A 16,619-nucleotide genomic window follows, 5' to 3' on the forward strand; every position below is an offset into this window, starting at 1 on the left:
TATGAAAGCAAAAGAAGAAGATTCGAAGAAGAAAAAGAAAAGATTAGGACCCAGCCTTAACTCTGAAGTGTTATTTGAGGAAGTCAAAAGACGTCGAACCAATACGGTTTTTTCGTATAAAATTATAAATCAGTTAAAAGCTTTTTTCCTATTGGTGCTGAGAATTGTGAAACTTTAATTGGATTTCGATTGAAGACCGTCCAATCATCAATGGCGTTGACCATCCCTACCGGTTATTATTGTTTACTTTTTATATGGGTAGGGTTGCAACAAAAATAACGATTCATTCTCATCTTCTTTTAATTAAGTCTTAAAATATTAACCAAATTCCTGCTCTAAAAAGTCACCAAGAGCCACAAGTAGCACATACTTCATTTATACTTTAAATATTGAATGCATAGTATAGCATTTTAGTTTTTTTTAAGAGTTTCGATTAAGTTTGTGATTTTAAAACGTGGGATTTATAAATAATGATTTTAAAATGTGGGATTTGAAAAAGTGATATTTTAAACGCAGTTAAACGTTTGACAGAATCGCAGTTTGGTATTTAAAATCGCAAGTTAGCTTTTAAAATTTTGTGCTGTCAAACAAGCACCCCTTTGACTGTGAACCGCAATTTTTTAAAAATGTAATTCCAAAATGATTTTTTTTTGTACAATTTAGTTTAAAATCATACTTTTTGTCTACAAAATCGTAATTCTAAACGCACCCTGAGTTATTATTTTAACACAAAATATTTCACTTTCATCTCTGATCTCCTTGCCTTTCATTGAGAACTGTGTTGATATTTTGTAAAAATGGTGATAGCATATAATATTTTAATTGTATATGAAAAGATAAAAAAAGCTATTGTGTAGTGTATTTGGATAAAAAAATCAAAAATAGTTTGGTTCCCTAAATTTAGGATAATCTAAGAGAAGTGACTGAGAGTGTTCTTACATTTAAATTTTTCTAGTATGCTACTCAATCCAATTATATTCCACTTTTGTATATATCTACGAAGAATAATCCTAGAAATTATTTTTCTTTTTTCTTTTTTATTTCTATTATTATATCACTATCTTATCTTGATGGCGTGATATTGCCAATCAACTATTTATTTTCTTTTTTTTTTGAAGGAAAAACTTCACTTAATTTTACTGAATTGTCACAACTTCTGTAATTATTCTCTTAAACTTTAAAAATTTTCAATTTAATATATCCGTCTTTTATTTTTTATTTTTTATTTTTAAGTTTTGATCCGTTTTGAAAGCCACCCGCGAAGCACAAAGTAGTTGTACACAATGTCGTTCATGTAATTTCACTTTTTGTCTCTGTTTCTCTGTGTATACTTATCTGGGTATTTCGCAGATTTTCTTTGTGAAAATATGGTTTCGAGGTTGGTTGGCTTATTTGAGCGTTTTGATGACTTTGGTTGGTGTTCTAGTTCTGGGTCTTCGATTCTGATGCTTAGTTAATGGCTGAGGGGTCCAAAGTTCGGTTGGTTCGCTGCCCCAAGTGTGAAAACTACAAGAACCCGCTGACTTCTCTGTTTACAAGTGTGGTGGTTGTGGTGCTGTTCACCGAGGTACGCTTTCTTTTCTTCTCTTTCTCTTTTCTTTGTCTGAGGGTTTCTGTTTGGTTGCTGAGAAAATCACAGTTAGAAAAAAAAAGGGTTGGGAATTTAAAACAGACATGTTGAAGTTTCCTTCTTTGTGGTGTTTCTTTTTACTTTTTTACGATTGCAAAAGCAATTATAAGATTGTTTTGGTGATTTTGGAAGGTTGAATTGTTATTTTAATGGTACAGCGAAGAAGAAAGCGCTGGGGAATGCTGGAGTTTTGGAGAAATCTGATGAGACGAGGGGTGGAAGCGGTTCTGATATATTGGAGAGTTTTTCAGAGAAAGGGGGTGGTAGTTTAGGTAGTTCTTCTGAGACTGAGACGGAGAGCGATGGCATTGAAGTGAACAGGAGGAAAGAGGGAGTATTTGAAGAACAAATAGTTAATTCGATTGGTAATTCTTTATCAAAAGCAAAGAATAAAGAGGCTTTGATAAATAATGATAGAAATGTTAGGGAAGAGGTTAAGGGTTTAAGGCTTGAACACAGTGACACAGAGAATGAAATTGGGTTTCTTGATAGATATACGGGACTGTCCGAACGTCCGGATGACTTTTGGGTTGGTGGAGATGATCATGATATGAACATGAATAGGTCTGAGTTTGCTAATTTGATTACTAGAGAACACTTGGCCCGGTTAAGGAATTCGGCAGGGTCCTTGAGATCGGTGGCAAATATGGAGCAGTGGGGTGTGGAAAGAGATGGGTTTGGGGAATTTTACAGAAACTCCAGGACAGCTGCTGATCAGAGGGGATATCCAACTTTTGCTTATCCTGATGAGGGACCCTCAAATTACAAGCCAGAATCATTTTATGGCTATGGCGAGCGGATGAAGCATGGTGATGAGCTGGATGGGACTGACAGAGTTGAACATTTAGAGCAGAATCGAGCTGAACTCCTCAGGAAGTTGGATGAGTTGAAGGATCAACTTAGCAGATCTTGTGATGTGGAAAATAAACCAACCGTCCCTGTTGATAGGACTCCGCCTGATCCTTATGGTGGCCGGGATATATATAATGTTTCTATGCAGCCTTCTGGCCTGGATAAGCATGTTCCTAGGCCCCCTTATTTCAATCATACTCGTGAAACTATTCCTTTTATGAATCGCCAAAACATGGATATGCCGAACTTCTATCCTCCTCCAAGGCATGTCATGAATGAGTTTCCTGCATATGAGGATCCTTATCGGTCACAAATGACAAGGAGGCCTCTCCATCAACCATCCAGTCAATATCCACAACGACCACCTCATGAATACTTTCAAGGTCGGTACAGGGAATTCAATCAAGATTCCTTCGCTTCATATCAAGCTGAAACCTTTCATCATCAGCCCACATGCTCTTGTTTACGCTGCCTCGACCAGAATTGGCAAGTTCCCCCAAGAGTGCCACCCACTGTGTTTAGCAATAGAAGGCTTCAGAAGGATCCTATCAATTCCAATTTCTACCTTCGTGACAATCTTGGGCCACAATGTTATAATCCTCAAGTTGCCAATCCTCCTCAGTTGACCTCTCGGGATCCACGGATGTACACAAGATGGCCAGGTGACCTTGACTCAGACATCGATGGTCTTGGTCAGGTTTGTCCAAGAAGAGTGGTGGCAGCCCGTGGGACTATGCAGCCTTGCCATCCTATAGCAGGTGGTACCCCATTCATAACTTGCTATAATTGCTTTGAGTTGCTGAAACTGCCTAGAAAGCTTAAAATGATGGAGAAGAATCAGCAGAAACTGCGATGTGGTGGCTGTTCAACTATAATCTTGCTTGAAATTTTGAATAAGAAGCTAATTATATCTGTTCCTGAAGAAATCAAGCCATTATCTGCCGAGGCTGATGACAGTTCTGAAGAGGTATTTATTGAAAGCCCTCCAAGTTCTCATGGTTGTTCGAATGCTGGCAACATCAACTCCCGCTCTGATGATTTTGATAATTCTGGTTATAAGTTTGATTTGAAAGATAATAGAGACTATTTGCAGTCAGAAGACTCGAGGTTGAACTCAAGTGAATCTGAGCAAAGACATGGCCTCACTTCATCTTCCATTTCTTACTCTGAGGAGGAGAGCCCAGATACTGTGATTGTCCAGGGAGATGTTTCTCGCTCTGCTAAGCAGCCCTTAAGAAATGACTTAAGGGCTACATACAATTCATTAGGTTTTGCACCCCTCAAGTATATTTATTAAGACTCTACATGTTAGCAATTCTCCACTACACTTTACAAACTCTCTCACTTTAAATGATTTATATATCACATAACTTCTCATTATTACTGTAACTCCTATGACTTTTGTGTAGTTTTCTGACTCTTCTTATTCTCCAAGAATTCTGTTTTAATAGTCTAGAAATGTCTAAAGCCTACCTATCCTCTTAAGATGATTCCTAACAGAATCTCATTTCCAAACCTAAAAGCCACCAAACCACTTTTATGCAATTCCTAAGGTCTTGAAATGATTCTTAACAGAGTCCTAGAATTGAATAATATCTCCATGCAGAACTTGTTACATCAAACATTATCAAAACACTAATCCGATCCTAAGCTAATATTAAGGTCAAAACCTAAGCAAAGATGCATAAATAGCTAAAGATAAGGCCTAAATAGTAAGCAAGTAACATGATATCTTTACAAAAAACGAACAAGGATAAGAAGGTTACCCTCTTAAGATGACAATGACTCATTCCTTCTTCAAGAGATCACACATACACACAAACAATAAGCTGAGCAAAAGAGGGTGAAAGTGAGCCGAAGGGGCGTAAGGGTGGGTATTTATATAGTCGGGTCGTTTGAAAATAAGAATAAGCTAGTTATTACACAATACTATAGAACATTGAACATTCGGTGTATTGTATTATCCAGCGTTTTGGGTCAGATTGAACGTTCAATGGTCCCTGGTCGAATGTACAGTGTACCTTCTTATACAAAGTTGATGCTTGAATTGTAACATACGCTAGTTCGTCGAATGTTCGTTGACTGAGGATTCAAAATTTCGATGTACTGTGATATTGAACGTTCGGTAACCATCTTCGGCTATGACAAAAAAAAAAAAAAAAAAAAAAACCTCTTTATCCAACTCTAACCCCTTATTAATATTAATTAAGGCTTACTTAACCCTAATTAATGTTAATGGGTATTACATTACTGGTTCAACATTTACAATGACAGCATAATTAACAGTTCAAACATAATTCATAATAAAGCGAACCAATCTGCGGTCAAAACCCATCCTCTTCATCAATTCCTTTAAAAAGTCTCATTGCACCCTATCGTAGGCTTTGCTCATATCTAATTTCAAGGCCATGAAACCTCATTCCCCCACATTTTGGTTTGCATAAGTGAAGCGTCTCATATGCAATCAGAGTATTATCAGTGATGAGGCGTTTATAAATGAAAGCATTTTGAGAGTGGAAATGGGGAAGTACAACCTTCAGCATGTTAGTTAGCGCCTTTGAGATTATCTTATAAATCACGTTACACAGACTAAATGGGTTTGAATTCAATAACTTTAGAGGAGTTTTTGACTTTGGGACTGAGAGCAATATAAGTGAAATTCAACACTTGATTTAAATGGCCTGAGTTTAGGAAACTGAGTATAACATAACATACCTCCTCCTCGACAATGGCCCAATTATTCTGGTAGAAATAAGCAGCATACCCATTTGGACCAGGAGCCTTTAAAAATTGCATTTGGTTTGGATCTCCATTGATCTTCTCCACTGTGAACTCCTTCAGCAACTGTGAATTCATAACATTTGTGACTCACCGATTCATGGCAAAAAGACAACCCTCCATTCCCCCTTGTGCCTTAGATATGAATGATTTTTATAATAATTTATTATCGCCTGTTAAATATCTTCTTTTGATTTGCACATTGTACCGAAATCATCCATAATTCTGTCAATTTGACTGGCCCGCCGCCTCTGATTGGCACAAGCATGGACATACTTAGTATTTTTATCCCCATGCTCTAGCCAATTCTCCTTAGTCCTCTGTCGCCATTTCAGGTCCTCCTATTCCATTAAAGAATACAAATTTGCTTGTAGCCGGGTAATATTTCCCAAATCCGGTACTATGTCGTCCCTTTGCAATTGAACAAGTTGTTTGGACCTCTATTTTATAAGTGTTAGTTTTGTTGGCTTCATTCTGTTGATAAAATCACTATTATTGAAACATGGATGTCGTATATTTCAGAATCTTCAAAGTATTTAGAGTTTATTTCTCTAAAACAGAAAAAAACCTTATTATGACAAGTTTCAGTGTCACAAGCTTCAAAGAAGGCTATTTCAGAGTTCCAGGAAGATTCTGTGCAGATTCCAACTCAGTAGAAGTTGGATCATTTGTTTTCGTCTGGACGGTCCAGTGATGCGTCCAGACGCCCATCAGTGTCAAGAAGCTTTTGAATAGCTTCAGGTTGGATCCGTCCAGACATCATGGCAACAGGTCTGGACGCTCTTCAGAGTTCGAGAAGTATTTAGATTTCCTTTTCAAACACGTATGGGAAGACAACCTGCATCCGTCTAGACGACGGGACAACACCATCTGGATGCTGTCCTTGATAAGGAGATTATGTGCAGACAATGTGCAACTGTCTGGACTCTAGGGCAACACCTTCCAGACGCGGTCCTTTATAAGGAAATTACGTGCATACAATTTGTAACCGTCCGGACTCTAGGGCAAAACCGTTCGGATGTGGCCTTAATATGGAAACGCATGAAGCGCGTTATGGAAAGGCGATTGCACAGTTGATCGTCCGGACGCGATCTAGAGAAATTAGAGACAGATTTGTTTTAGGTCTTCTAAGCTTATAAATAGAGGCCTCTAGGTATGTAATATTTACAGAATTCGGTATTGAATTCTCTATTGCTTAGAGAGGGTGTTTAGGAAAATATTATGAAGATCTGCTAGCTGTCTAGATGTTGCCAGTGTGCTGTTACTTTATTCGTGTGAAGTCTATTTTAGGGAGGAGCCTTAAGGTAAAAGAATCCAATGAAGGCCCCTTCAAGTAGGCGACTTAGTTGGGAGGCGTTCACGTTGGGTTACATGATAGAGTGCAAGATACGATTGCTGCATAGGGGTATGTGAGTGTTACTGTTTTGTTACTAGCTTTGTCTTTTGAATAGTGGAATTCATGGGTTTGGCTGCCCCGGAGTGATTTTTCTCTTAATTGAGTTTCCACTTTGTTAACAAAATATCTGTCTCATTTAAAATCCGCACTTATGATATTTTGTTACACGTTCACACGCACACGGTTAAATTAGAAGTCTTTATTATTTTTCAATTGGTATCAGAGCTTGGTACACTCTGTTTAAGACTAAATTCTTGGGTGTGATCTTTTGACTTCTAATTATTTTTATGATGTCTCAATCTCTTAATTTCATTCCTGCCTTTGATGGCACGAACTATGGCTATTGAAAATCTCGTATGCGCTTCTTTTTAAAATCTATTAATGTTTGGCAAATTGTAGAAACTGGTTGGACTAAACCAGAGGCTACAACTACTGAGTTATTTGTTGTTCAAAACAGCGCACGGCTTTCTAATAATAAAACCCTCCATGCTTTATGTCAAGCGCTTTCACCATCTAAATTCTCAAGAATTTAGAATTGTGAATCCACTCAAGAAGTATGGCAAATCTTAGAAACAACATATGAGGTCACCAAACTAGTTAAATCTGTTAAGCTCCAGATGTTGATTTCTAGATTTGAAGAAATTAAGATGCTTGAGGATGAGACATTCGATGAGTTTTACACCAAGATCAACGACCTGAGAAACTCGATGGTGAGTCTCGGGAAAAGGGTTTCTGATGTAAAACTCATCAAAAAGATTCTAAGGTCTTTGCCAGAGCGTTTCAGGATTAAAGTAACAACTATTGAAGAAAGCAAGGACTTGGAATCGATGAAGATTGAAGAGTTGGTGTGATCTCTTTAAACCTATGAGTATTCCCTGCCTCTAGTCAGAAAGGCAAAGGCAATTGCCCTTAAGGCGGCTAAGAAAAAAAGTAGAGCCTCCTCTAATGAAGACTTAGACAATGAAGAAGAAGATGCAATCGCCATACTCGCCGAAAATGTCGGTAGATTGATGAAGAATGATAAATTCAAGAAGTTCACTGAAAGACTGAGGGAAACTCCCAGAGAAGCTGAGCCAGAAGAAGATGAGAAGAAGGATCCTAGAGGTCCTAGATGTTTTGAGTGCTCCGGCTTTGGTCACGTGAAGGCTGATTGCGGAAATCTCAACCAGGCTGAGGGAAAGGCTTACAACGTTACTCTCAACAAATCTAAAGAAGAGGAGACCTCAGATAAGGATCAGAAGTTTCTGGCCTATTAGCACCTCATGAAGAATCTAAGGGGTCGTTCTACTACTCAAAGAGCAACGATGAAGATAGGAAAGAAATTATAGAGGCCTACAAAATCCTCTATGTGAAGTTTTTGAAGTTGAGGGAGACGCGCCAACAGCACGTGCAGGAACTAAACAGTTTGAGGACAAAAAGAAGCACGATGTTGATGAAGATCACTAATCTTGAAGAAAATCTGTTGGAAGCGTAGTTACAGGTAGAGAGGCTGACTGATGAGAAGCTGACCTATATGCTATCAGCCCCGAAAAGCCCAACAAACAAAACAGGACTCGGGTATGTAGCCTCTACTTCTAACTATTTCCAAGACTATTTTTGTCAAGCCCACAGTCCCTGAGCCTCCACCTGCTTGCATGGATAAGGGAAAAGCCGTCATTGGTGGAGATGTTCCAACTATGGCAGAGCCCACTTAGATGCCTCCTACCAAGAGAGAGCCTCCTAGATGCCACCACTGTGGCTTAAGTGGTCACATCCGAGCCAAGTGTCGACTCCTCCATGCTCAGAAATTGAAGGTCAAGAAGGAGTCACCAAGGAAAGCTACACCTGGCACTAACCTCCAAAGAAGCATCAGGCTCCTCAGCATCAGCGGCAACAACAGTAGTTTGTTCCTGCCAATCAGAATGTCAAACCTAGGAAGAACAAATCAAGGCATTACAAGAAGAAGCCGTAGAAGCCCAAAAGCGACCAATCTTATGAGGGGTTGCCTAGTTTGATGCAGAACTTGCTGAGATGGATGGACAACCAGATGAAAGCCTATCAACAACCACCACGGGTAAGGCAGGTATGGGTCAGAAAGGATGAGACCATTCACCACTTGAGGGGGAGTTGACTCACCTAGTAGAGGTGCAGTCTCACCATGTCTAGGATTTTGATTCCTAAATCCTAATACATGTCATGTATGTTTTCATTGCATTATTTATTATGCCATATCTTATTCATGCCTTGCATTCTGTTTGAGGAACCATTTTTTTCTATCTCCATATTTTCTCTTGTTTGTCTTGAGAAACTTCTGCAAACACTTTTTGGAAATGACAAAAAAAAACCTTGGACAGCTGCTTTTCTATCTTGGTAATTCCAAACCTCTCTCCCTGCGGTCAGGTTTGCTCTTACCTTACATGCTAGGACTAGATATTATTTCTTGTCTCCATAAGCATGTTTTTGTTGTCTTATTTTTTTTCAACATTAAAAAAAAAAAAAAAAATGGGGAGAAGATGTAGGATTTTATTTTTTCTTTTGATAGTTTTTCAGATATTGTATGTATTTTTGCCTGATATCTCAGTTGATTGTGCATTGATTGAATATGCTTATATATGATTGAAAGTTTATGTCTGATATCTGCTAAGTTTTCTTGTTGCATCTTAATGCTAGATAGTTATTTTTCTCATGCAATGAATTATGCACTATCCAAAGCTCCTCTAAGGTACATTTTTTTTACTCTTTGATTTTTAGCTTTTGAAAATTCTGATGATAGATTTTTTTTTTTTGCTAGAACCCATAAATTATGGCATTCTTTCTAGGTCGCAACACCAATTAATAAAAAACATTTAAATTTTAGTATTTATGGATAATTAAAAAGATCTACTGCTTATTGTGTTATAAATCTATTCTTAAACTTGTCCCTATAGAAATAATCAATGACCAAATTATTGCGAAAATAGACAGTCACTAAATGACTAAGTAAAAGAAAAGTGTTGCATCTTAAGGGGAGTGTATCAGATGAGGGTAGTTAGGCCCTAGTAAGATAAAGTTTGACTTCACACACACACACACACACAATTATAACTCTCAATTATATGTTTGCATATTTTTGAATTACTATTTGACTGTCTTATTAGTTATTTATACATGCATGTTATGAAGCTATCTTTAGGGAAAAATTATTTTTTTTCCTGAAAATTTTTCTCTGATTTTCAGCTTTTCAATGTGAAGCGTCCGGACAGACATGGCTTACAGTCCGAACACAAGCGGTCCTACCGATTGCTAAACTGACAGTGGACTGTCCGGACGAGATCCTTACAAGTATTTTTTTGCCGCTTACTTTCTCAGCTAGCTGCACTCCACTGTATTTTTATTGATATATCATGATATGTTGTGTGTTTTTCTTGCGGATTTCTCCTGAGATTTTGGCATTCTTTGCATATATCTTCTCATTCCATGATCTTCTCTGTATCTTCCTTTGTTCTTTTAAGTTTTTGTATTTTTTAGAATATTGGAATATTTGTTGATTGGAATATTTACTTGAGATATTGTGTATGAAAATCCTATTTCGTCTGTGTTGGCTTAGGTCATTTGGATTGCTATTTGCTTATGTATTTCTGGCATCTAATTAACAACTGTCATAATACCACATTGTTTTCGGAACTAACAAGATCTAACCTTCTTGGTGGTGGTATTTTTGAAAATATTTATGTTTAAATCTTTTCAGGAATATGTCAGTCAGCGGCTCCTAGCTAGGGGTGTGCATGGGGCGGGAAGGTGCGGGTTTCTGCCTTTTTTGGCCCCGCCCCGCACCTTTGCGGGTTAGAAATTTCCAACCCGCAAACCGCACTTGATAAAGACTAACCGTGCGGGGCGGGTTCGCGCGAGACGGGGATTGCGGGGCGGGGCGGGTATGGTATTTTGAGTGGCATTTATGTAATTTTGATTTTATTTTGTAAAAAATAAAAATTCAAAAAAATACTAGTTTTTTTAATAAAAAAATTAAATTCATATTAATTTTTCACAGAATCTTATGAATGCAAAGTCAAATTTTTAGGAAATCAACTCTGTTTCATTAAAGGAAAAAATTATAATTTCAAAGCTCCTTAAATTTAGTCCTTCGACATGTTGACACATATCTTTCAATCGTTCCTATTTCCATACAAGAATATTTTCCATGGAATTAGCATTGTAAACTAAACTAAAAACCCTATTAATTATAGATAAAATTCTAAGAAACATGATTTTTTCTTTTTTTTTTTTTTCTTTTTTTCTTCTTTGTGCGGTGCGGGGCGGGGCGGGGCGGGGACCCGCATTTTTTTAAAAGGCTAAACCCGCAACCCGCCTCGCCCCGCATAAATTTCTCAAATTAAGACCCTAACCCGCAAAAAAATCTGAAAACCCGATCCTCTGCGAGGCAGGTGCTGTGGGGCGGGGCGGGAATTGCGGGTTTTGCACACCCCTACTCCTAGCACAACGTCCGACAGATGGATCCTTTGAAAAACAGACTGTTGTTGAAACATATGCTCAAATTTCAAGGGTCTTAGGATTTAGATAAGCATTTTCCCCCAGCTCATGCAGAGCCTTCCGTAGCATCTTTCTTCAGATTTGCACCAGTTAGAGATTCTGTGGTGAATTTTCTTATTTATCTTGCAGACCAGTTGACTAGAGGATTTCAATCTGCGGATAATCAGTTTCAGGCTTTGCAAACTCAAGTGACTGAAGGTGTTCAGTCTTTGCATACCCGGCTTCAAGAGCTAGAAGATGAAGTAGCACAAATCCAACTTATTGTACGGCTTTCTCTCCGTCACTTGCTTCCAGTGGATTAGCAGGATTTGGTACATGGAGGATGTGTTCCTTCCTCTATCAGTTGTTTTACAAACTTTTGATTATTTGGGAACCTTGCAAACACTTCTATATTATCCCTATTATTTTTGGATTTTAGAACTTTTTGTCTGTGGATTTTATATACTATGTTTACCATTGTCTTTTTGAAATATCAAGGGAGAATATTTTATAACTGTGGTTTTTTATACTCTGTTTACCCTTTGTCATTTTGAGACAAAAAGGGGGGAGTATTTTTATTTTTGGATCGGAAATGTATTTTTAAAGCCGGTCAAGTGATTTTTGTCCCAGAATGGCCAAAGAGGGAGTTTGTTAGTTTTGTTGGCTTGATTCTATTGACAAAATTACTATTATGTAAACAGGGATGCCGTATATTTTAGAATCTTCAAAGTATTTAGAGTTTATTTCTCTAAAACGGAAAAAGCCTTATTATGACAAGTTTCAGTTTCACAAGCTTCAAAGAAGGCTATTTCAATGTTCTAGGAAGATTCTGTGTAGATTCCAACTCAACAGAAGTCGGATCCTTTGTTTCTGTTCGAACTATCCAATGATGCGTCCGGATGCCCATCAGTGTCGAGAAGCTTCTGAACAGCTCCAGGTTGCATCCAATGGACGTCATGGCAACATGTCCGGACGCTCTTCATAGTTTGAGAAGTATTTGGATTTCCTTTTTAGACACGTATAGGAAGACAGCTTGCATCCGTCCGGACGATAGGGCAACACCGTCCGGACGCGGTCCTTGATAAGGAAATTACGTGCAAACAATTTGCAACTGTTTGGACACTAGGGCAATACCGTCCTTATGCGATTCTTGATAAGGAAATTACGTGCAGACTGTTAGTTTGTGATTGGCTGCATTTTGTTTGACAAAATCACTTTAATGTAATGTTGTCATTTTATCAGGGATACCGTTTATTTCAGAATCTTCATTTCAGAAATGTTCTTCAAGAAGTTCAAAGAAGATTTTGTGCAGATTCCAAGTCAAAAAAGTTATATCCCAAGATTTCGTCCGGACGGCCCATCAGTGTCTATTGTTCAATCTTACTTTCATTCGGACATCTCAGCAACACATCCGGACACTCTTCAGAGTTCGAGAAGGATTCAGATTTCAAGTGCATCCGTCCGAACGACGTGGTAATACCGTCCAGACACCAGTCAATGTTCGACAAGTAAAAGGATTTCCTTCGAAGACATAAGTATGGGAAGACAGCTGCAACCGTCCAGACATTAGGTCTACACCGTCCGGATGCTATCCTTGATCAGGCAAGACGTGGAGAAGAATTGCAATCGTCCGAACATCAGAACAACACCTTCCGGACGCTGGTCCTTATTATGAGAATTGCGTGCAGCAGAAGTGCAACCGTCCGGACTCTAGGGCAACACTGTTCGGACGCGACCTTACTCAAGAAAGATTTTCAGCACTTTTTGGAAAGCCTGTTGCACAGCTGTCCGTCCGGACAGCTTCAGCTTGTGTTCAAACGCATCCTAGAGAAAATTGAATTAGAGTCGATTTAAGTCTTCTATAACCTATAAATAGAGGCATGTAGGCATGTATTATTCACATAATTCAATATTGAATTCTTTAGAGCTTAGAGAGTATATTTCAGAAGATATTGTGTTGATCCGCTTGCTATCAAGCCGTTGCTGTTGTGTGCTATTGCTGTGCTCGTAAATTGAAGTCTATCTTAGGGAGGAGTCCTAAGGTAAATGAATCAATAGAAGACCCCTTCAAGTAGGAGACTTGGTTGGGAGACGTTCACGTTGGGTTACGTGTCAGAGTACTAGATATGATCGCTGCATCGGGTATATAAGTGTTACTGTCTATGTACTAGCTTTGTCTTCTGATAGTGGATTTCCTTGTTTTGGCTGCCCCGAGGTGGTTTTTCTGAGTTTCCACTTCGTTAACAAAATAATTGTGTCATTTAAATTTTGCATTTACATTATTTTGTTACACATTGTGCACACACACACGACTAAATTAGAAATCATCTATTTTTCAATTGGTATCAGAGCTTGGTACACTCTGTTTAGATTTATTTCTTGAATGTTTATCCGTTTGACTTCTATTTTATCTTGCCATGTCTCAAAATCTTATGATTGTTCTTGCCTTTGATGGCATGAACTATAGCCATTGGAAAGTTTGTATGCATTTCTTTTTAAAATCCATTGATTGTTGGAAAACTGTTGAAACTAGTTGGACTCAGCTAGAGGATACAAATATTGAGCTTGTTACTAAAAAGAAAGCTCAACTTGCCAATGATAAAGCCCTCTATGCTCTATGTCAAGCTCTTTCACTGTCTGAATGTACAAAAATTTCAAACTGTGGAACTGCTCTAGAAGCATGGCAAATCTTATAAACAACATATGAAGGCACAAAACTTGTTAAATCTGTCAAACTTCAAATGTTGATTTATAGATTTGAAGAAATTAAGATGCTTGAAGATGAGACATTTGGAGAGTTTTATCTCTAAGATGAGCGACCTAAGAAACTCGATGGTGAGTCTTGGGAAGTCTGCTTTGGATGAGAAGCTCATCCGAAAAATTTTAAGATCTTTACCTGAGGGTTTCAGAATCAAGGTGACTACCATTGAAGAAGAAAGCAAAGATTTAGAAGAGATGAAGATTGAAGAGTTAGTGGGATCTCTTCAAACCTATGAGCTTTTCCTACATCCAGTCAAGAAGGTGAAGACTATTGCCCTCAATGCATCTAAGAAGAAAGCCAAAGTCTTATATGAGGAGGACTTAGAGAATAAAGAAGATGCAGTGGTAATGCTGGCCAAAAATTTCGGGAGATTAATGAAGAATGATAAATTCAAGAATAAATTCTCTGAAAGACTGAAGAAGGTCCCCAGAGAATTTGAACCTGAAGAAGTTGAGAAGAAAGACCCAAAATGAGTCCGAAGAAGAAGAAACTCCTGCTCAAGATCAATTTCTAGCCTTTGTGGCTCCACATGAAGACGAGGATGATTCTTACTACTCTGAGCACAATGATGAAGATGGGGAAGAACTCAAAGAGGCCTATAAAATCCTTTATGTAGAGTTCGAGAAGTTGAGGGAGACTCGTAAGCAGCACATCTATGAACTAAACAGTTTACAGACTGAGAAGAGTTTGTTGCTGCTCAAGATATAAGATCTAGACGAGAAGCCACTAGAGACACAACTACAATTGGAGAGGGTCACCGATAAGAAGCTAACCCATATGCTGTCAATCCAAAAGTGCCCAACAGACAAGACCGAACTCGGGTATGTAGCTTCTTCCTCTGATATCCCCTCTATTTATAGGATTGTTGTTGTCAAACCCAGAGTCCCCGAGCCTCCAACCATCGTCTGGGATAAAAGGACGTTATTGGTGGAGATATTCCGACTACTACAGAGGCCATTCAGAAGCTCTTTGCTATTAGACAGCCTTCTATAAGCCACCATTGTGGTTTAAGTGGTCACATCAGACCCTAGTGCTCCATTCTTAAAGCTCAGAGATCACATGTCAAGAAAGAGTTGCCTAGACAAGCTACATTCGGCACTAGGCCTCTGGCCTAGCATCAGGCTCCCCAGTACCAGGCTCCACGGCAAAAGGCTCATCGGCATCAGGCCCCACGGCAAAAGGCTCATCAGCATCAGCGGCATCAACAACGATTTGTTCTTGCCAATCAGAATAGCAAACCCAAGACTAATAGCCGACTTCCACTCTCAAAAAGAACAAAACCCTACCCATATAAATAAACCTGTCGACACCTTTTTCCCCCCTCTCTGTTTTTATTCACACATCTCTGTCCCTTGCACAAATTTTCGGTCCTCTGCAGACAAGGTATCATTCTTGTCTCTTATCTCTTTCTTTAACTTTTTGTTAAAACTGTAGCATATATGTTTTACGTGATTTCCTTGCTTACTGTTCTTTTCTCTTTTGTCTGTTAAAGTTGGATTGACTCATTTGTTTATTCTACTTTGTTTCAGTTTTCCTCTCTCTGTCAGCATAGCAATAAACTAATGGTTTACACCGTTTACTTTGTTCTTTCGTCTTTTCTTAAGCCTCAATGTGTGCCTTGTCATCTTTTTGTTCATTCCCTAGATTTTTTTTTTTTTTTTTCAATACGTAGGTGGAGCCCTTTTTGCCCACCTTTTCTCTAATTGACCTTGTCTTCCTTTTGGTATAGTCACAAGAGATAGCTATTTTAACCCATTGTTTATTTGCTTTCCCCTCTTGCTGCCTTGCTGTTGGATTGTCTTAAATTTTCATTTTCTCCTCTCCTAACCGTAATAAGTCTTCCCCTGCCATGTTTCTATAATCCTACTAAATTTTAGTTATTTAAAATATGTTCCACAGAGAAACAAAAACAGTTTTAATTCAAGTGTTTCGAAAGTTCTTGCAAAATGCTTAAAAATTACAGAGCTTTTAATAAATTATTTTGAATAGTGTATAATTTTGTGATACCTGAATTTATCAAATTATATGACTCTAATAGAAAATATTTCTTATGACATTTGCCTTTATTGAGTCTTATTTCAAATAATAAAAATATGCTATTGCCTATTTAATGGTTTAACTATTATTCGGGCAATATCGCTAAGCTTACCTCGTGAATCCATTCTCAATAGGCTAGCAAGACGAACCTTAGTGACGTCAAAGTGTCGTCTAGTGTCGAGTATAGTGTGTTAATTTATTTAAACTTGTACTCAGGTGACTAGCTAGTTGCCAGAAAATTTCAGTAGCTACGTTCAAACTGGTTATGCCTGGATGATCAACGTAGGGAGGAATTGGGCCACAAATTGGTTATGCGTTGTAGAGGGCTAAAGGAGATAGTAGTAAAGTATAACAAGTACGTGGCAAATGGAAAACTGTTCCGTACGCTTGCCCATGATGTGGGAAGGAAGACTCAGAACAGCGGCGTATGTGTGCCAACTGTTGAAGGTGAAACGTACTACGGGCAGTTAACCGATATAGTTGAGGTCGAGTACTATGACAGGACTATGTACGTCCTATTTAAGTGCAATTGGGCGGACCCCACGATGGACAGAGGATTTAGAATAGACGATTATGGCCTAGTGTTTGTCAACTTCAATCACCTGGTCCACAGGGGAGAACTGATTACTGATGAGCCTTACGTGCTTACATCTCATGTACACCTAGTATTTTACGTCGAA

General features: G+C 38.4%; 1 protein-coding gene across 1 annotated transcript; it reads left to right on the top strand.

Annotated features, from left to right (window-relative positions):
• Window positions 1-1,276: 1,276 nt before the first annotated feature.
• Window positions 1,277-3,859, top strand: LOC133854618 (uncharacterized). Its single transcript, XM_062290855.1, has 2 exons — window positions 1,277-1,567; window positions 1,789-3,859. Exon 2 carries the CDS (start codon window positions 2,181-2,183, stop codon window positions 3,777-3,779), a length of 1,599 nt encoding a protein of 532 aa, XP_062146839.1. The 5' UTR covers window positions 1,277-1,567; window positions 1,789-2,180; the 3' UTR covers window positions 3,780-3,859.
• Window positions 3,860-16,619: the final 12,760 nt, after the last annotated feature.

This window comes from Alnus glutinosa, chromosome 13, assembly GCF_958979055.1.
Source record: "Alnus glutinosa chromosome 13, dhAlnGlut1.1, whole genome shotgun sequence".
Taxonomy (NCBI): domain Eukaryota; kingdom Viridiplantae; phylum Streptophyta; class Magnoliopsida; order Fagales; family Betulaceae; genus Alnus; species Alnus glutinosa.

Excerpts from the sequence above, each read along its gene's own strand:
- LOC133854618 (XM_062290855.1), top strand. The coding sequence starts at position 2,181 with ATGAACATGAATAGGTCTGAGTTTGCTAATTTGATTACTAGAGAACAC.